This window comes from Crotalus tigris, unplaced genomic scaffold, assembly GCF_016545835.1.
Source record: "Crotalus tigris isolate CLP2741 ecotype Arizona unplaced genomic scaffold, ASM1654583v1 scf7180000021287.315228, whole genome shotgun sequence".
In the NCBI taxonomy this organism is placed as follows: Eukaryota; Metazoa; Chordata; class Lepidosauria; order Squamata; family Viperidae; genus Crotalus; species Crotalus tigris.
Genome location: NW_024098436.1, coordinates 262,933 through 284,258, shown reverse-complemented (window position 1 = coordinate 284,258; position 21,326 = coordinate 262,933). Strand labels below are relative to the sequence as shown.

The window sequence follows — 21,326 nt, the reverse complement described above, 5'->3', positions numbered from 1 at the left end:
TCCCTTGCTTGTTGGAAGAGGGGTTACTCCTTGTGAGCGTAAGAAGGACTCACGTGGGCTGGGAGAGAATGCGGCCTCTCAAACTGAAGCACAGATGATTCCTGGATGCACAACGCCCCATTCTTTTCCAGGTTGGCAGCCCAGATGTGAGGGGAGGAGAGAAAGTGGGGGTAAGTTTGCGGGAGGGGCAGGTGTGTGCACAGCACGAGTGCCCGCAACGTTCGCCGCGACACTCGGGCGAGCGGAGCTGGGAGCACGCGTGAGGAGGCTCGTGCGAGTGGGACAACAAGCACGGACAACAAGACTCGTGGGACACACTCGTGAGTGGGACCATGAGTGCTCATAAGGCACGCGCACGTGGGACCACAAGCATCGGCAACAATGCTCATGGGACACACTCGTGAGTGTGATCACGAGTGCTCACAATGAGGCTCGTGTGAGTGGGACCACAAGCACGGGCAACAACGCTCATGTGACACATTCGTGAGTGGGACCACGAGTGCTCACCATGAGGCTCGCGTGAGTGGGGGCCGCAACCGCCCACAAGGCACGCGCAAGGGAGGCTGCGACTGCCCACAGTGCTTGCAGTAACCCTCGTGCTAGAAGGCACAGCTCCAGAACACGGTCCTTTCGGCAGTTCCAAGAAGGCCCCCACACACCTGTTTGCACCACTCGGGTGACTCCGAGGACACAGATAAGCCTCCAAGCGGCCTCAACGCTTCTCTAAAAGGAGGCAAATGGCCATCTGTCTGCAAGGAGGATAAATCCTTCCATTCCCCACCATCCGTTCCGAGCTGAAGAAGCTTCTTAGATGGGAAGTGAAACATCCTCAAAGGAAAAACGAGAAAAATCCAGTTGCCTTTTGGGGAAAAAAAAATCAATCATTCCTTCACATCAATTTCTAGCGTGGGTTCAGACCGTGCGTGTGTCCTCCGGTGATCCCATGCTTATCTCAGACAAAGACATTCCAAAGTGGCACGTAGCCAGGATATCCTGTGATCCTACTGACGTGTTAACATGGGATTCACTGAATAGCTAAACTACATTACCCGTAAGCCATCTCGTAAGTCGAGGACTACTCAACCGGTCGTAAGTCGAGGACTACTCAACTGGTGCAGCACCGTTTGCAGACTGGGACTTTTGGCGGGCTCAGCAGGGCAGAGACAGCCTGGGCAATTCCTATTGGCTTTGGAAAGCCAATAGAATGAGACTCTATTCAAGAGAGTCTCTTCTATTGGCTTTCAAAAGCCAATAGAAGAAAAGGGAGTAGCACAGCTAAGGAAAAGGGGGGAAAAAAATGGCGGACGGCGTTGTTTGGCGACCCCCGTGAAATGGTCGTTCGACCCCAAATGGGATCCCGACCCACAGGTGAAGAACCACTGTCTTCTCGTGTTTGGTGGACATGTGGTAAAGCAAAGGCCTATTGGAATAAGATACAGGCGTGGTTAGAAAAAAATGTTGGACTTTAAACCTGAACGTTTTCTACTAGGTGCAAGGCCAGAAAAAGACTAGTAAACAAAGTTGATATTTGGCTTTACACGTCATAACAGCGGCAAGAATAATCTTCGGGCAGTACTGGAAAAATGAAGCAGTACACTCAGAGGAAGAAGTCATTCAAAAAAAAAAATACTGGAATGGGCCGCAATGGACAGATTAACGATGAGATTGAACGATAAAGGAGAAACAGAATATTCCCAAAACTGGGAGCCGTTCTACAAATGGCTGGAGGAAAGAGCCAAGGATTCAGAATTAATTATGTCTTAGCATTTGTTTGGTTTTTTTTTAATCCAGACAGCAGGCTGGTTGAAAAACGAACGTATGTGTGTAAGAGAAAAACTAATAAAATCCTTATTAAAAAAAAAACAAAAAACAAAGTTTCAGCGGTTTCGTGAGTGAAACGTTGCTTCCGTATTTCTTCTCCTGAGTTTTATTCTTGTAAATTTGAGGGGGGGGGGCTAGTGGAAAGTTCTGACCACACAGGGAAGCAGAAAGAGGCGCAAATCTCAATTTTTTCTGATGGCTCAGCAGGGCGCTTCCCTTTCAGATTCCCCCAGTGACTTTTGGTTTCTCAGAAATTGGGAAGTGAGGGAGAAGAGAGGGTGCTTAACAGTCCTCCGGCAAAACCAGCCAAAGACCAGCGTGTTCAAGAAGGGCTGAGAAAACTGTGTGTGTGTGTGTGTGTGTGTGTGTGTGTGTGTGAGAGAGAGAGAGAGAGAGAGAGAGAGAGAGAGAATGAAAAGAGAGAAAGAATGAGAAAATGAGAGAGAGAGAGAGAAGATTAGAGAAAGGGAGAGACTAAGAAGAATGAGAGATAGAGAATGAGAAAGGAGAGAAAGAATGAGAAGAGAGAAAGAATGAGGAGAAAGAATGAGAAAATATGAGGATTAGAAAGAAAAAAAAGGAGAGACTGAGGGAGAGAATGAGGGATAGAGGAAGAGAGTGAAAGAGAAAGAATGAACGAGAGAATGAGAAGAGAATGAAAGAGAAAGAATGAAAGAATGAGAAGAGACAATGAAAGAAAGAATGAGAAAATGAGAGATTAGAAAGAAAAAAAAGGAGAGACCGAGGGAGAGAATGAGAGAGAGAAAGAGTGAAAGAGAAAGAATGAACGAGAGAAGAGAATGAAAGAAAGAATGAAAGAATGAGAAGAGAAAGACTGAGAAAATGAGAGGATTAGAGAAAGAAGGAGAGACTGAGAAGGAGAGATAGAGAAAGATAGAAAGGAGAGAAAGAATGAAAAGAGAGAAAGAATGAGAAAATGAGAGAGGGGATTAGAGAAAGGGAGAGACTAAGAAGAAAGAGAGAGAATGAGAGAGAAAGAGAATGAAAGAATGAGAAGGGAGAAAGAATGAAAGAGAGAACGAGGAGAGAGAATGGAGAGAAAGAATGAGAAAATGAGAGATTAGAAAGAAAAAAGAGACAGAGAGAGATAGAGAAAGAGAAAGAATGACTGAGAGAATGAGAAGAGTGAAAGAGAAAGAATGAGAAGAGAGAAAGACTGAGAAAATAGAGAGAGAGAGGATTAGAGAGAGAAAGGGAGAGACTGAGAAGGAGAGATAGAGAATGAGAGAAAGAACGAAAGAATGAGAAGAGAAAATGAAAGAATGAGAAGAGAGAAAGAATGGAGAAACAGAATGAGAAAATGAGAGATGATTAGAAAGAAAAAAGGGAGAGAAAGAATAAAAAGAGAATGAAGGAATGAGAAGAAAGAGAATGAGGGAGACAGAGAGAATGAGAGTGAGAAAGGAAGAGAAAGAATGAGAGAAGAGGAAAGAAAGAAAAGAGAATGAGAAGAATGAAAGAATGAGAGGATTAGAGAGAGAAAGAGGAAGACAATGAGAGGGAGAAAGAGAATGAAAGAGTGAGAAGAGGGAGAGAGGAGAGAAAGAATAAGGGAGAAAGAGAATGAGAAGAAAGAATGAAAGAGAAAGATGAGAGAGAATGAAGAAAGAATGAGAGAGATTAGAGAGAGGGGGAGACAATGAGAGGGAGAGAATGATAGAGAGAGAGAAGAGAGAGGAGAGAAAGAATGAGAGAATGAGAAGAGAAAAAAAATGAGAGATAGAGAGAATGAGAGAGAAGAGAATGAGAATGAGAAGAAAGAAGGAGAGAATGAAAGAGAGAGAGAGAGAGGGGAAACCAACTCTGCAGAGCATCAGCCATTTTGCCAAGAAGGCCGAAGCCTGCAGCTCCCTCAGCTGCAAAGCCTCGGTTTCCAAGCCTTGTCAACACCCACACCCACAAACACAGAGACAATCACACACACACCCCAAACCAGGCTGCAAGAAGCAGGCAGGATGTGGCCAGAACACACCAGGCATCTTCGAATATCAAAACAAAAGCACACACACACACACACACACACACACACACACACACACACACACACACATAGAAAAGTGCCAAGTTGAAGCCCAGCTGAGTCTGGCCATCCTGGCTGAGGAATTCTGGGAGTTGAAGTCCCCCAGTCCCCAAAGGGCCCAGTTGGAAGACCCCCGTCTTAAAGCATCCTGGCTGAGGGATTCTGGGAGTTGAAGTCCACCAGTCCCCAAAGGGCAGAGTTTGAAGGCCCCTGGCTGAGGGATTCTGGGAGTTGAAGTCCACTAGTCACCAAAGGGCCCAGTTTGAAGGCCCCTGGCTGAGGAATTCTGGGAGTTGAAGTCCACCAGTCCCCAAAGGGCCCAGTTGGAAGACCCCCGTCTTAAAGCATCCTGGCTGAGGGATTCTGGGAGTTGAAGTCCACCAGTCCCCAAAGGGCAGAGTTTGAAGGCCCCTGGCTGAGGCATTCTGGGAGTTGAAGTCCACTAGTCACCAAAGGGCCCAGTTTGAAGGCCCCTGGCTGAGGAATTCTGGGAGTTGAAGTCCACCAGTCCCCAAAGGGCCCAGTTGGAAGACCCCTGTCTTAAAGAATCCTGGCTGAGGGATTCTGGGAGTTGAAGTCCACCAGTCACCAAAGGGCCCAGTTGAAAGGCCCCTGGCTGAGGGATTCTGGGAGTTGAAGTCCACTAGTCACCAAAGGGCCCAGTTTGAAGGCCCCTGGCTGAGGAGTTAGTGGGAAGTGAAGTCCACCAGTTCCAAAGGGCCAGTTGGAAAGACCCCGGCTTAAAGGCATACTGGTCTGAGGATTCTGGGAGTTGAAGTCCACCAGTCCCAAAGGGCCCAGTTGGAAGGCCCCTGGCTGAGGGATTCTGGGAGTTGAAGTCCACTAGTCACCAAAGGGCAGTTGAAGGCCCCTGGTTGAGGAATTCTGGGAGGTTGAAGTACACAGTCCCCAAAGGGCCCAGTTGGAAGACCCCCGTCTTAAAGCATCCTGGCTGAGGGATTCTGGGAGTTGAAGTCCACCAGTCCCCAAAGGGCAGAGTTTGAAGGCCCCTGGCTGAGGGATTCTGGGAGTTGAAGTCCACTAGTCACCAAAGGGCCCAGTTTGAAGGCCCCTGGCTGAGGAATTCTGGGAGTTGAAGTCCACCAGTCCCCAAAGGGCCCAGTTGGAAGACCCCCGTCTTAAAGCATCCTGGCTGAGGGATTCTGGGAGTTGAAGTCCACCAGTCCCCAAAGGGCAGAGTTTGAAGGCCCCTGGCTGAGGCATTCTGGGAGTTGAAGTCCACTAGTCACCAAAGGGCCCAGTTTGAAGGCCCCTGGCTGAGGAATTCTGGGAGTTGAAGTCCACCAGTCCCCAAAGGGCCCAGTTGGAAGACCCCTGTCTTAAAGAATCCTGGCTGAGGGATTCTGCGAGTTGAAGTCCACCAGTCACCAAAGGGCCCAGTCGGAAGACCCCCGTCTTGAAGCATCCTGGCTGAGGGATTCTGGGAGTTGAAGTCCCCCAGTCCCCAAAAGGTCCAGTTGGAAGACCCCTGCCCACTTGCACCCCTGATGAAAAAGCACAAGGCTTTGGGGGGGGCCTTGGTTGTAAGCTGGGCCAGGGCCTGCTTGCAAATTCCCGGAAGGGGGAAGAGGAGGACCCGGGGCAGTGTGTGTGTGTGTGTGTGTGTGTGTGTGTGTGTGATGAAAATATAGCCCCTTCTCATATAATAAGATCAGGCTAAATAGAACAAACCTGAAATAATAACAACAACAACAACAACAACAACAATAATAAAATAAAAATAATAAAAAAGTTGGAAGGGGCCTCGGAGGTCATCTAGTCCAACCCCCTGCTCAGGGAGGAAACCCTCGACCCTTTCACACAAAGGGTGGTCCAGTCGGTTGTTAAAAACCGCCCCCCACCGAAGGGAGTTGAAGCTTTCCACTCGACCGTTTACGCTGCTCCTCGGACGAGGACACACTACGTGCAATCTGCTGAGCTCTGTGCAATCAGAAATTGCAACGTCGGTAGTCCTGTGTGTATTTGGAACGGGAGTAGTGTACTCCTGGGAAAAGAGGAACGGAAACTCGCTTGTGGACGTGGGTTCCAGTGTACAGCAGGAGGTCAGCAGACAGTCAGCCGAAGTCAGCAAAAGTTATCCGACTACAGTCTCAGAACGAGAAAAGGGCGTAAAGGGCTTGGGACTGGACCCGACTGATTGGCCATCGGCCTACGGCTGTCCTTTTGGAATCGACGCCCCGTGGCCCGCACCGCAAGGGGTTACTAACGCAAGCGAGGCGGCCTCGTTACGCTTGCTACCTTCCAAATGATTAGCAAAATCAACCTCTGGGATCTGAAAAGCAAGAATTGTTTTCTGCCGCTGTCTCTCGTCTTTTCCATTGGGTTTGTTCCCACCCCAGCCCCCCCTCCCCAGAGACTCACCCCATGGAAGACCCTCTTTTAGCTCACCTCCAGCTGTGCGGCCCAGTTCCTAACCAGCTGTGGACCGGGACCGGTCTGTGGCCCACGGGGTTGGGGACCCCTCTTCTAGGCCAGCCGCAGTATGGACAGAACGTGGTGGACCGGGATCGTGAAGACGGGCCGTGTCGGTCGAGTGGGGCTTGGGTTCATTTTCTGGGTGAGCTGTGCCACCCCCCCCCCCATGGACAGACCAGCCCCTCCCCATGGGGATCCCTTCTCCAGCTCCCCAGCTTTTGGGATCTGTCGGGGGGAAGAGGTCCCGTAGGCTGGAGACCAGCAAAGGGGGCTGGGGACACAGCTGGGCTCCGAAGGGCAGGCACTGCTGGCTCTCCCAGCGTCCCACCTGTTTCCCCCCTCCCCCCCGGATCCCCCCAGCATGTTCACCACAATCAGCAGTCTACAGAATAGACTAGAATATAGAACATGGAATAGAATAGAATAGAAAATATGAAATGGAATGGAATAGAATTCAGAATAGAATATAATAGAATATAGAATAGAAAATATGAAATGGAATGGAATAGAATTCAGAATAGAATAGAATAGAATAGAATAGAATAGAAAATATGAAATGGAATAGAATAGAATATAGAAGAGAATATAGAAGAGAATATAGAAGAGAAAATATGAAATGGAATGGAATAGAATTCAGAATAGAATAAAACAGAATATAGAATAGAATAGAATAGAATAGAATAGAATAGAATAGAAAATATGAAATGGAATGGAATAGAATAGAATTCAGAATAGAACAGAACAGAACAGAATAAACAGAATAGAAAATATGAAATGGAATAGAATAGAATAGAATTACAGGATAGAATACAATAGAGAATAGAGTAGAATACAGAATTAGAATTATAGAATAGAATAGAATTAATAGAATAGAATAGAATAGAGAATAGAATAGAATTCAAAATAGAACAGAATGGAATGGAATATTGTAGAATTCAAAATGGAATGAAATAGAATAGAACAGAATAGAAACACAGATGATTTACCAACAGAGGAAGAATTAAAATTAAAAAAAAAGTTTTATTGATTTTCTAGGTGTACATTTCAGTATTTAAAAAGCAAGGTGGCGGCTGGGTTAATGGATAATACGATAACATACAAGTATCCTTAGTACAAGCCTACATTTAATTGTTCCTATCTTTTCCCCCCTAACATTTACTGCCTTCAGTTTAAACTAATACAATTCTTATTAAACCAATTAAATAAAAACGACATTCTTAAGATTTATCAATCATTTTTGCCTTACACATATCCTTTGCACTTTAACATACAGTCTTTATAAACAATCCACGTCCTAATGAGTTCCCCCCAATTTTTAATTTCCTATTGACCTTGAACTTTCCACATTTTAATATTTATAATTTCCAAGGGAAATTTGAGTTAACCGAAGTTCCCATTTTCACAATTCGTCACGAAGTCTTAACGTTCAGAATACACGTCTGAGCCATTGAGATATCATTCTATTTCTCGCTATCTTACATCAACTAATCGATCATACAAGTAGAACATTCTCGTTTCCTATTCGTTAAAAAAAAATCTTTTAAAGCGTGTGCAGAAATGGACAGATTGACATTGAAAACAAAAGCGAAACAAGACTCAATTGATTTTAGAGCAGTGGTTCTCAACCTTTTTAATGCCGCGACCCCCAACCGGTCGTATGTCGAGAACTACTCAACCGTTGTAAGTCGAGGAGTACTCAACTGGTGCAGCACCGTTTGCAGAATGGGACTTTTGGCGGGCTCAGCAGGGCAGAGACAGCCTGGACAATTCCTATTGGCTTTGAAAAGCCAATAGAATTAGACTCTATTCAAGAGAGTCTATTCGATTGGCTTTCAAAAGCCAATAGAATAAAAGGGAGTAGCACAGCTAAGGAAAAGGGGGAAAAAAATGGCGGACTGCGTTGTTTGGCGACCCCCGTGAAATGGTCGTTCGACCCCAAATGGGGTCGCGACCCACAGGTTGAGAACCACTGTTTTAGAGCGTTGGCTACAAAAAAAAAAACGAGCAAGTTAAATGTGGGATCCCAGTGAATACGTTGCTGATAAAATATTAGGCACTTGTGATTATATATTCACAGGCTTCCTTCTGACACACACACACACACCCGCAATACACAGGCGCTCCATGGAAGGCCCCCGCTGGTTGCGATCGTTATTATTATTTTTTTTCCTGCAGTCCTAGCTCTCCGTCGAAGTCGGCCGTCCGCCTCATTGGCTAAACCGGGCCGTTATCCAGTTACGAACAAAACAGTCCACTCACTTAAAGTAGAACATGAGAACAACCGCAATCACAATTGCCAGCAAGAAGGAAATCAAGACAGACAGGGCCACAATTTCTGTGCAGGTCAAGGGCCTCGGTAACAGCCTTTCCCGAACGATGGCCGTGAAAGATCGGGCGTTCTCCTCCCGTACGTTGCTGGGCGCCTTGTTCAGCTGGATGACGTAGTATCTCCCCCGGTTCTCCGCAAAGATCCTCTCCACCAACTCCATCAGCTCCGAGACCTGCCTCTCCCGCTCGGCGCCCTTGGCCTTGTTGTTGAAGCCGCAGAAACGGTTCCTGCACTTCCGGATCAGCTTCCGCAGGTCCTGGTTGTCGGACCTTCGGACGTACTGCTGGAGGGAGGTCCCTCCCAAATCCTCCAGGCAGGTGAAGAGGACGATGGTGCGCCTGGCGGACTTGGGCCCAAAGATATCCCAGACCCGCTTTGCGGCGGCCACGTCTTCGGCGGTGAAGCGCCCCACCTGGGTCACCAAGATCAGGGCGTGGGGGCCGGGCCAGGAGAGGGCGACGCAAGACGCGATCTCCTGTTGCAGAATCTCGCGGCAGGTCTCCGAGTCGAAAATGTCGGGCGTGTCCACCACGCAGATCCTCCTGCCCTGCCAGTTTCCCTCCCCCCTTTCGCACTTCAAGGTGGTGGCCTTCACTCCCAGGTGGGACTCAAACTCTCCCCGGCCGAGGATGGTGTTGCCCGTGGCGCTCTTCCCGCCTCCGGACTTCCCCACCAGGATCAGCCGGAATTCGTCGTCCTCCCCTGCGGGTTTGGAAGAAGACGACGACGTTACAAAATGGAATCCAGATATATTTCTTGTGCCAGGTCGGGGTGTCGTGGAGCAGGCTGGAAATAGGGATCCCTTTGGAAAAAGGGTCACCCCCCTGCCCGGAAGCGCTTCCGGGATGCGTTTCGGGGACTCTCCCAGAGTTGCTAAATTGGGGTGTGCTCGGCCGCGCAGATGCCCACGACCTGCAAACCCCACTTTAGCAAAGCTCCGCTGATAAAAACAAGGAAATGACTCTCTGGTTTCAGAGGACAACCGGGGTCCCAGCACCCCCTTGAACCCCGCTTCACCCCCCCCCACACACACCTGATGTCCAAATAGCCCTACCCCCAATCCAGTAAACCTGGGTCCAAGTGAGTCGACGACTCAGAAGAGGCTCAGGACTGTCGGCAAAGGGCTGGGGGAGGACGCCTGACCCACTGGGCTGGGGGGGGCAGGATACAGAGGCAGGTTGGACCAACCAGGAATGACCCTCCTGCCCCCCCCTCCCCAAAATTTGCAAGCCGGCTTCCAGCTTGGTTTGTGTCGGACAGACCCGCCGGAAGGACGATCCGCGTGGCGCGCGGGAATCCCGAGGTGCCTTTTTGACGGTCGAAATCGGTCCGGAGGGTCGTCCAGGGTCTCACTGCCCCCCCCACAACTGCCCCATGCCAGCCCCTTCCTCCCAGCCCACCGGTGCGCCTGCCGCCTTCCTTCTGCGGCTATCCTGCGTTCCCCCCCCACGTCTCCAGACCCTGTCCGAGGTGGGTCTCCAAGACTGTGGAAGGCGGCCGGAGTGGACCCTCCGTGGACAGCAGAGAGGGAAGGGGGGGCAGCCGTGCTCAGGAGTGGGGAAGGGGTGAAGGAAGCGCATCCCTCCTCTGGGCCGGCCACCAAGATTCGGGCTATTTGCTACACGGGAGAGACCCATCCGGCGCAGCTCTTCCTCTGCCCTGGCATCCGCTCGCCCTCACTAGGCAGGGCTTCCTCACTTACCCAGCGCGGCCTCCTCATCCGTCGCTCCCTGGGAGAGTGGAAAGGGAAAACCGGTCAGACGTGACTCTCGCCCCCCCTCCTCTTCGTGCCCAGAAATTGCAGCCGGGTCCCCCACCCCATTCAAGGCCCCGCCCCATAGCGGCTCTGGAGCCCCGCCCTCAAGCTAAGGAGGGGTTGGGATGCTCGGAAGGGGACCCAGGAAGGAAGGAAAGGCAGGGAGGGACAGAGAAGGAAGAGGGAAGGGAACCAGGTGGAGGAGAAAAGGGGGAAGAGGGGAGTGGGGTGGGGGGCACCCTTTCTTTGTGGGGGGGGGCGGGCATTGCATAGTTTGGCAGCAGCAGACCCTCCCTTGCTGCCTATCGTTTTACCTGAAGTGGACGGGGCTGGTCTGGAGCTGGAGGGCCCCAGGTACTTGGACGGGCCCTGTCTGAGATAGTATAGGTCCTCCTGTTAGAGCAGGGGGCTAGACTAGATGACCTCCGAGGTCCCTTCCAACTCTATTCTATTCTATTCTACATTTCTATTCTACTCTATTTTATTCTATATTTCTATTCTATATTTCTATTCTATTCTATTATTCTATTCTATATTTCTATTCTATTCTATATTTCTATTCTATTCGATTTGATATTTCTATTCTATTCGATTTGATATTTCTATTCTATTCTATTCTTATTCTATTTTATATTTCTATTCTATTCTATATTTCTATTCTATATTTCTATTCTATTCTATTCTTATTCTATTCTATATTTCTATTCTATTCTATTTTTCTATTCTATTCTATTCTTATTCTATTCTATATTTCTATTCTATTCGATTTGATATTTCTATTCTATTCTATATTTCTATTCTATTCTATTCTTATTCTATTCTACATTTCTATTCTATTCTATTCTATTCTATATTTCTATTCTATTCTATATTTCTATTCTATTCTATTCTATTTTTCTATTCGATTTGATATTTCTATTCTATTCGATTTGATATTTCTATTCTATTCTATTCTTTTTCTATTCTATTCTATATTTCTATTCTATTCTATTCTATATTTCTATTCTATTCTATTCTTATTTTATTCTATATTTCTATTCTATTCTATATTTCTATTCTATTCTATATTTCTATTCTATTCTATTCTTATTTTATTCTATATTTCTATTCTATTCTATTTGATATTTCTATTCTATTCTATATTTCTATTCTATTCTATTCTATATTTCTATTCTATTCTATATTTCTATTCTATTCTATTCTATTTTTCTATTCTATTCGATTTGATATTTCTATTCTATTCTATTCTTTTTCTATTCTATTCTATTCTATTCTATTCTATTCTATTCTATATTTCTATTCTATTCTATTCTATATTTCTATTCTATTCTATATTTCTATTCTATTTTCTATTATTCTATTCTATTCTATATTCTATTCTATTCTATTCTATTCTATATTTCTATTCTATTCTATATTTCTATTCTATTTTCTATTATTCTATTCTATTCTATATTTTCTATTCTATTCTATTCTATTCTATTCTATTCTATTCTATTCTATTCTATTCTATTCTATTCTATTCTATTTTCTTCTATTCTGCATCTTCCCCGTTCTAAAACCTGCCCCCCAACCCATCCTTTTCCGAGACCCCACTCAGACCTACCAGGAGCGTCTGCCCAGTCGATTGGTAGGTCATTCTCAGCTGCTGGTGGTTGCAGAGCGATTCCCTCAGCCTGCGAGGAAACGAGAGAGAGAGAGAGAGAGAGAGAGAGAGAGAGAGAGAGAGAGAGAGAGAGAGAGAGAGAGAGAGAAGCAGAACACAGTTGGACGGGACCTCCGAGGTCATCTAGTCCAGCCCCCTGCTCCAGCAGGAGACCCTTACAGAATCACAGAGTTGGAAGGGACCTCCGAAGTCATCTAGCCCAATCCCCGGCTCAATCAGGAGATCCTTACAGAATAACAGTCGGAAGGGACCTCAGAGGTCATCTAGCCCAACCCCCAGCTCGAGCAGGAGACCCTTACAGAATGACAGAGTCGGAAGGGACCACAGAGGTCATCTAGTCCAACCCGCGGTTGCAAGAGGAGACCTTCACAGAATTAACAGAATCACGGGAAGTGTGTGCGGATTCGTCTAGTTGAAATAAAAAGAAAAAAAAAAGAAAAAATCCTCACCACAGCCGAAACTTCCAAGAGAAAACTATTGTCATTTATTTCTTTGTCCGCTCCTTGTGCACATTTACCTTCCGCCTCTCCCCATTGGCCAGCCCAACCTATCCCAAAGCTTCTAAACCAGTGGTTCTCCACCTGTGGGTGGGGACCCCATTTGGGGTCGAACGACCATTTCACGGGGGTCGCCAAACAACGCCGTCCGCCATTTTTTTCCCCCTTTTCCTTAGCTGTGCTCCTCCCTTTTATTCTATTGGGTTTTGAAAGCCAATAGAATGGACTCTCTTGAATAGAGTCTAATTCCATTGGCTTTCAAAAGCCAATAGGAATTGTCCAGGCTGTCTCTGCCCTGCTGAGCCCGCCAAAAGTCCCATTCTGCAAACGGTGCTGCACCAGTTGAGTAGTCCTCGACTTACGACCGGCTGAGTAGTCCTCGACTTACGACCGGTTGGTGGGGGATTGCAGCATTAAAAAGGTTGAGAACCACTGTTCTAAACTGAATACATTATCTCCGCCCCCCCCCGTTACATCCCCCACTTCCCGAATGCTATTGCCCCCGCCCCCCCTTATTGACAAATTACCTTTTATGGTTGTGAGTTCCTAGGGGTTGTGTCTCTGGAGTCGCAATCACACCCTCCTAGCTCCTATTCTCAAGCTTCCAGCAGGGCTGGGGGGATTAAAATATATACCCCGTATTTGCCTCCCAGACTGCGAAGCCTTCTGCAGTTTCTGGAAAACAAACAAACAAACAAAAAAATAGACCCTTTTCCCCCCACAGAATGGACCTCAGAGGTCATCTAGTCCAACCCCCTGCTCGAGCAGGAGACCCTTCCAGAATGACAAGAGTTGGAAGGGACCTCAGAGGTCATCTAGTCCAACCTGCGGCTCAAGCAGGAGACCCTTACAGAATTACAGGGTTGGAAGGGATCTCAGAGGTCATCTAGTCCAGTCCCCTGCTCAAGCCCGCAGAATCACAGAATGACAAGAGTTGGAAGGGACTCGGGGGTCATCTAGTCCAACCCATGGCTCAAACAGGAGACCCTTGCAGAATCACAGAATCACTGGAGTTGGAACAGACATCACAGGTCATCTAGTCCAGCCCCCTGCTCGAGCAGGAGACCCCTGCAGAATCACCGAATGACAAGAGTTTGAAGGGACCTCAGGGGTCATCTAGTCCAGCCCCTTGCTGAAGCAGGAGACCCCTGCAGAGTCACTGAATGACAAGAGTTTGAAGGGACCTCAGGGGTCATCTAGTCCAGCCCCCTGCTCAAGCAGGAGACCCTTACAGAATGACAAGAGTTGGAAGGGATCTCAGAGGTCATCTAGTCCAGTCCCCTGCTCAAGCCCGCAGAATCACAGAATGACAAGTTGCAAGGGACCTCGGGGTCATCTAGTCCAACCCGTGGCTCAATCAGGAGACCCTTACAGAATTACAGGGTTGGGAGGGACCTCAGAGGTCATCTAGTCCAGCCCCCTGCTCAAGCAGGAGACCCTTACAGAATCACAAGACTTGGAAGATACCTCAGAGGTCATCTAGTCCAACCCCTTGCTCAAGCAGGAGACCCTTACAGAATTACAGGGTTGGAAGGGACCTCAGAGGTCAGCTAGTCCAACCCGCGGCTCAATCAGGAGACCCTTGCAGAATTACAGAATCGCAGGGATGGGAGGGACCTCAGAGGTCATCTAGTCCAGCCCGCAGGAGACCCTTACAGAATCACCGAATGACAAGAGTTGAAAGGGACCTCGGGAGGTCATCTAGTCCGGCCCCCAGCTCAAGCAGGAGACCCTCCACCATTCCAGACAAGTTCCTCAAAAGTGTCCTAGCCCAGAGAGAGGCCAGCTTAACTCTTCTTAACTCCCGATTAGAAACGTTTTTTCTTAATTGCAAGGTTCGAGATGGGGGAGACCCCCCCACCCGTCCCGTGGAGAGGGAGGACCTTTCTTGGGGGGGGGATGAGCAGGGGGGAACTGGAGCGCCGCCCCTCCCCTCCCCCCCGCCTTGCCTTGGGGAAAAAAAACAGCCAATTTAAAAAAAAATTTTAATTCATCTTTTGAATCCAGGAATCGGCCCACCCGCGGCGGGGGGGGGAAACGTGTGGGGAGCAGGGGGAGGCCGCGCCCCCCTCCCCACCTTCCAGAGACCCCCGACGCTTTTGAAGCCAACCCCCCCTCTGAGGAGCTGGGGGACCCCCTGCGCCCCCCCCAGAAAAGGGAGGGGCACTGCCAGCCCCCTCCCCCCTCCCCAGCCCCACGGAAAGGTAAAAACAGTTGTGTTCCCTCCATCCTCTTCTCCTGCTCCGGCTGCGCCTCATGGGCCCTCCGATCCCGGGGTGGGGAGGTGGGCGCCCCCTCCTCTTCCTTCGTCCGGGTGGGGGGGTCCTGGAGGTCAATCGGGGTAGGGTGAGGGGGGGGTGTCTGAGAGCACAACCCGGGGGGGAGAGGAGTGGGTGGGGTCTTTCCGCAGATCTGGAGGGGGGGTGGTCTCTCTCCTCACCGCCCCCCCCCCGCCCTAGACCCTCCTCCCTACTCACTTGCCCCGTCTCGCTTTCCGACCTGGCCGATCCGGAGCCCGCGCCCGTTTCCTTCCCTGCCCGGACCGCGGAACGTGGCTCGCCCTTGAAAGGGAAAGTGAAAGCGAAAGTGCCGACGGGCGGCGCCCTTCGCGGAGGCTTCCCCCCCCCGCCCCTTGGAATGGGTGGGTGGGTGGGGGTCGCAGCGAAGCAGCCCCCCTTGTAGTAAAGGGGCGACCCCTCCCCAGCAAATGGGGGGGTCTCTCAGCCCCTGCGCCGTCTTTCTCCTCCTCTTCTTCCTCGGACGCCCCTTCCCCTCTCCAAGGCTGCCCAAACCCCTCTGGAAAGGGGGCGGACTCCGAGAGGTAGTAATAGTAATAATAATAATAATAATAATAATAATAATAATAATAATAATAATAATAATAATAATAATAATAACAATAACAATAACAACAACAACAACAATAATAATAATTGAGCATCTAGAACAGCACTGAGCATCTAGAACAGAACAGCACAAAAACAACAGAATAAGGCTACCTGCATTGAAGCTTGTTCCAAAGAAACAGCTAGCACAAGCATTAAAAGATGCAAATATTGCAATATCAAGTATAAGCACCAATTCATTGCAAGAAACAAACCACCTAATGTACAGCACCGCTGCAGTTATAACAGAATACCTGGGATGCAAAATCAACAAAGAAGAAAAACAAACAAACAGTGCACCAGAAAAATGGAAGGTTAGACTAGAAAATAAGATCAGCCAGTTAAGATCACATGCAAGCAAGCTAGAACAGATGAAAGAAAAGAAGCTGAAGAACAAGAAGACCAAAGAATACCTAATCAAGAAATACCACTTAGAAACAAGGAAGATCAGGAAGCACTGGAAATAATAAAGCAACAAATAACAGCTATAGCCAGGAAAATCAGTAGATATGAAGCTCGAATTGCAAACTATAGGCAGAACCTCCAATTTCAATCCAATCAGAAACGTTTCTACCAATCCATCAATGGAGAAACTGCAAGGAATCAGTCAGTACCTGACAAGGAAGAAACAGTGCAGTTCTGGAAGCAGATATGGGATAACCCAAAGAAATACAACAAGGATGCGGCTTGGTTAAAAGAGGTGGATGCAAATAAAACAGAAGTTGAAATGAAAGAACTAGTAATAACAACAAAAATGGTAGAAAAAAGAGCAAAGAAAATCAAAAATTGGTCAGCACCAGGTGAAGATGAACTGCATGGGTTTTGGTTGAAACATCTAACTGTTATACACCCACTCATTGCCAAGCAGTTCAACAATATACTACAAGGAGGAGAAATTGAAAAGTGGCTAACAACTGGGAAAACCTACCTAATAATGAAAAATCCAGCAAAAGGGGCAACACCAGGTAACTACAGGCCAATTACCTGCTTACCAACAACTTTCAAATTACTAACTGGTGTAGTAGCTGATGCAGTGCAACAGCATCTAGTTGAAAACAATCTCTTTCCACCTGAGCAGAAAGGAAACCGCCCCAATAGCAGAGGAACAAAAGATCAACTCCTAATAGACAAAATGATCTTGGAAAACTGCAAGAGAAGGAAGACCAACCTGAATGTGGCATGGATTGACTACAAAAAGGCATTTGACTCTCTGCCACATGATTGGATAATAAAGTGCCTAGAAATAACAGGAGTCAGTAGAAACATCAGAAAATTTGTGCAAAGATCGATGGCACAATGGAAGACACAGTTGCAGATCAATGGTGAGAGGCTGGGAGAGGTTATATCAAGAGAGGAATATTTCAAGGAGATTCATTATCACCATTACTATTTGTTATTGCACTGTTTCCTCTGTCAACAATACTGAATAACTCAGGACATGGCTATCAAACATCAAAAACATCTGCCAGACTATCCCACCTCCTTTATATGGATGATCTGAAGCTGTATGGAAAAACATCATCTGAAATAGAATCGCTGCTCAACACTGTCCGTATATATAGCCAAGATATTGTAATGGAGTTTGGCTTGGACAAATGTGCCACACTTACTATCAAACAAGGAAAAATAGTGAAAACTGAAGGAATCAAGATGCCCCACGAAAATAACATTAAGAGTCTGGATGAGGAAGATACTACAAATACTTGGGTATCCTTCAAGCTGACAACATCAAGCACACTGAAGTCAAGAAAAAGATTAGAGGTGAATACATCAAGAGAGTGAAGAAGATCTTAAAATCCAAACTCAATGGAGGAAATACCATAAAGGCAATCAACACCTGGGCAATCCCAGTCATTAGGTACACAGCTGGAATAGTGGACTGGACTCAAGCAGAACTAAAAGCAATGGATAGGCAGACCAGAAAAATAATGACAATGAATCATGCCCTTCATCCACGCAGTGACATTGATAGACTTTATCTACCAAGGCAAATAGGTGGGCGTGGAATGCTACAAGTACATCAGATGGTTGAAGAAGAAAAAATGGCTTTGGAAGAATATCTGAAGAACAATGATGAAGATGCACTGAAATTAGTATATCAGGAAGGCTTACTAACTACTGGAGAGACCAAACTGGCCTACAAGAAAGACCAAATGAAGAACAGAATAGAGGCATGGGAAGACAAAGCACTACATGGCCAATACATGAAAAAAATAGCTGGGAAAGCAGATAACAATAAAACCTGGCAATGGCTAAGAGCAGGAAAATTGAAGAAAGAGACCGAGGGACTAATTCTGGCTGCACAAGACCAAGCCTTGAGGACAAATGCATACAAAGTCAAAATTGAGAAGACAGCAACAGACAGTAAGTGCCGCCTATGCAAAGAAGCTGAAGAAACAGTGGACCACTTGGTAAGCTGTTGCAAGAAGATTGCACAGACTGATTACAAGCAGCGGCATGACAAAGTAGCAACAATGGTGCATTGGAAGATCTGCAAAAAATATCATTTGCCTGTAAGCAAAAACTGGTGGGATCATAAAATAGAGAAAGTCATAGAAAATGATAAAATTAAACTGCTCTGGGACTTCAGAATTCAAACAGACAAGCACCTGCAACATAACACCCCGGACTTAACAATTGTCGATAAGAAAGACAAAAAAGTCTGGATAGTGGACGTGGCAGTGCCTGGAGACAGCAGAATAGAAGAGAAAGAACTGGAGAAGATAACAAAATACAAAGACCTACAAATAGAAATAGAAAGACTGTGGCAAAAGCAAGCAAGGGTAGTACCAATAGTCATAGGCTCCTTGGGTGCAATCCCAAAACAACTGGAGCACCACTTGAACACAATTGGCATTGACAAATTCGCTATTAGTCAATTGCAAAAGGCGGCCTTATTAGGAACTGCTTCCATCCTGCGACGATATCTGTAACACCATCAAACATCCACATCTGCCTCTCCCAGGTCCTGGGTAAGGACTCGATAGGTAGACAAAATGCCAAATCCAGTCTGAACATCTGGCTGACTGTGCGATGATCGATAATAATAATAATAAGTCTGAACATCTGGCTGACTGTGCGATGATCCATAATAATAATAAAGTTGGAAGGGACCTGGGAGGTCATCTAGTCCGACCCCCTGCCCAGGCAGGAAACCCTATATACCATTTCAGACAAATGGCTTCCAGTCTCTTCATTATCATCATCATCATCATTAAAAAGTTGGAAGGGATCTGCGAGGTCATCTAGTCCAACCCCCTGCCCAGGCAGGAAACCCTATATACCATTTCAGACAAATGGCTTCCAGTCTCTTCATTATCATAATAATAAAGTTGGAAGGGACCTCGGAGATCATCTAGTCCAACCCCCTGCCCAGGCAGGAAACCCTATCCCATTTCAGACAAATGGCTGTCCAGTCTCTTCATCATCATCATCATCATCATCATCATCATCATCATCATCAGTTGCAAGAGACCTGGGAGGTCATCTAGTCCGACCCCCTGCTCAGGCAGGAAACCCTAGACCATTTCAGACAAATGGCTGTCCTGTCTCTTCTTCATTATCATCATCATCATCATCAAGTTGGAAGGGACCTGGGAGGTCATCTAGTCCAACCCCCTGCCCAGGCAGGAAACTCTATAGTACCATTTCAGGTATAGGTGGGGGGGTGGGGGTCTCGCCGTGGCCCCTCCTCCCCGGGCCCTCCAGCAAAGCCCCATCCCCACGCCCAAAGCGCCCCCGTGGCTCTTCCGAAGGCGACCCCCCCAAAGCCCCTTCGCGGGCGGGAGGGGGGATTTCCGGGCGTCCTCAATTTCCCACCCGCCCCCTCCCCAAATTCAGAGCCTTACTCTTAACCTACTTCTCCCTTCCAGTCCTGCTTCCCAGTCCCCCCCCCAGTTGCAGAGAGGGGTCTTGCGCCGGTGGCGCCCCCAAAAGAGGAGGGGAGAACCCCCCCGAGAGACCGGACACCCCCTCCCCAACCTCTGAACAGCCCCCGTTTTAGCCAACCGCCCCCCCCCTCCGCCGCCGCCTTCAGCAAACCCCAAACAAACCAACCCAGTTAATTTTGGCTCCGGCCGGCCAGCCACTCGCGCTCCTCCCGGAATTAATCTGTTAATCTGATTTAAGTGGTTGTGATTCGTATTTAATTAGAGCGGAGTGGAGGTTTTTTTTTTTTTTTTGCAAGCAGGACCCCCCCCCTTCCCCCGAATCCAGGGGTCGCAACCAACCTGGCGGAGGCTTGGGCGCCCGTTGCATCCGCTGTGGGGAAGTTGGCCGCGCGACGCAAGAAACTAGGTTTATCTGCGGTTAGGAAGGAGGAAGCGGATCCCGGGTCCAGCCGGGACTTGCGGAAGAGCCAAGAGTTTTTTTGTGTGTGTGTGTGTGTGTGTGTGTGTGTGTGTGTGTGTGTGTGTGTGTGTGTGTGTGTCCGCGCGCTTACTTGCGGAAGAGCCAAGAGTTTTGTGTGTGTGTGTGTCCGCGCGCTTACTTGCGGAAGAGCCAAGGGTTTTTTTGTATGTGTGTGTGTGTGTGCGTGTCCGCGCGCGCGCTTGCGGAAGAGCCAAGGTGTGTGTGTGTGTGTGTGTGTGTGTCTATCTCGGTGTGTCCGTCTGTGTCTATGTGTGTGTCTGTGTCTGCGTCTCTCTGTGTGTGTGTCTCTATGTCTGTGTGTCTGTGTGTGTCTGCGTGTGTCTGTGTATCTGTGTGTGTCTGTCTCTGTGTGTCTGTGTCTATGTGTCTGTCTGTCTGTCTGTGTCTCTGTGTGTCTGTCTTTCTCTGCGTGTCCGTGTACGTGTCTGTGTGTGTGTGTGTCTGTCGGTCTATCTCTATGTGTCTGTGTGTGTCTGTATGTCTGTGTCTGTTTCTTGTGTCTGTGTGTGTGTGTCTGTGTATGTCTGTGTCTTTGTGTGTGTCTTTGTGTGTCTGTCTGTCTCTGTGTGTTTTTCTGTCTGTGTGTGTGTGTGTGTGTGTGTCCCCTCCTGCTCCTCCTCCTCTCCCTCCTCCCTTCCAACACTGATGATGTTCCCTAGCTGGGTCATGAAATGTCTGCAAGGAAACCAGCCAGCTCAGAGAGCACCAAGGACCCCACAGTCGTCATCCTCCTCCTCCTCCTCTTCCTCCCCCCCTCCTCCACGAGGTCCCCCCCCCCGCACTAAACCAGGAGCAACATTCGACTCTGGGGGGGGCAGCCTCCTCCTTGGGGCCTGCCCGGGAGGAGAGCCCCCCCCCGGGCGGGGGGAATGACCACCAGAGCAGGGCTAAGGTTTGGGGGGGGGGCTCCCCTCCCCTCCTTCCTCCTGGCCCCTTGGTGTGAGGAAGGCCAGGGCGTGTGGCTCTGTGGGGAGGGGGGGGAGATCCTGTCCTTGACCTCTTCAGAAAGCCCCCCCCCCATTCCCCCCACACAGGGAGGGGGGAAGGAAAGGCCACATCCAGTTCAACACAAGAGTTCAAACAAGGCACTGTTTTATTGGACACCGCGCTTAAAGGCACAAAGGTTGCACACACCCCTGAAGTCCGGGGGGGGGGAGGGTTCCTTACTACCCCCCCCCTACGATCCCCCCAGCAAACGTGCTGCCAACCCTCCCCTCTTTTCTGCTGATCCTCCAAAGGCCGAGCGGGGGTCTGCAGCCAGGCCGCCCCCCTCCCCCCGTTGCAATTTCTCCTGAGAAAAGCGAGCAGGGGGTTGGACTAGATGACCTCCGAGGTCCCTTCCACCTCTGTGATGCCACGATTCTGTAAGGGTCTCTTGCTCGGGCAGGGGGGTTGGACTAGATGACCTCCGAGGTCCCTTCCACCTCTGTGATGCCACGATTCTGTAAGGGTCTCTTGCTCGGGCAGGGGGGTTGGACTAGATGACCTCCGAGGTCCCTTCCACCTCTCTGATGCCACGATTCT

The 21,326-nt window shown here is 48.4% G+C and overlaps 1 protein-coding gene across 4 annotated transcripts; it reads right to left on the bottom strand.

Moving 5' to 3' along the window:
• Window positions 1–8,277: 8,277 nt before the first annotated feature.
• LOC120320276 (GTPase IMAP family member 2-like) lies at window positions 8,278–19,861 on the bottom strand. 4 transcript variants are annotated; one of them, XM_039369861.1, is made up of 6 exons: window positions 19,661–19,861; window positions 13,074–13,221; window positions 12,349–12,457; window positions 11,990–12,059; window positions 10,330–10,357; window positions 8,278–9,329 (listed from the first exon to the last, which is right to left on the bottom strand). In XM_039369861.1, exons 3-6 carry the CDS (start codon window positions 12,381–12,383, stop codon window positions 8,554–8,556), a joined length of 909 nt encoding a protein of 302 aa, XP_039225795.1. In that variant the 5' UTR covers window positions 12,384–12,457; window positions 13,074–13,221; window positions 19,661–19,861; the 3' UTR covers window positions 8,278–8,553. The 4 variants fall into 4 exon arrangements, with proteins under 4 accessions (XP_039225795.1, XP_039225796.1, XP_039225798.1 ...); XM_039369862.1 differs by lacking the exon at window positions 19,661–19,861 and adding an exon at window positions 15,024–15,120; XM_039369864.1 differs by lacking the exon at window positions 19,661–19,861 and adding an exon at window positions 15,046–15,099.
• Window positions 19,862–21,326: the final 1,465 nt, after the last annotated feature.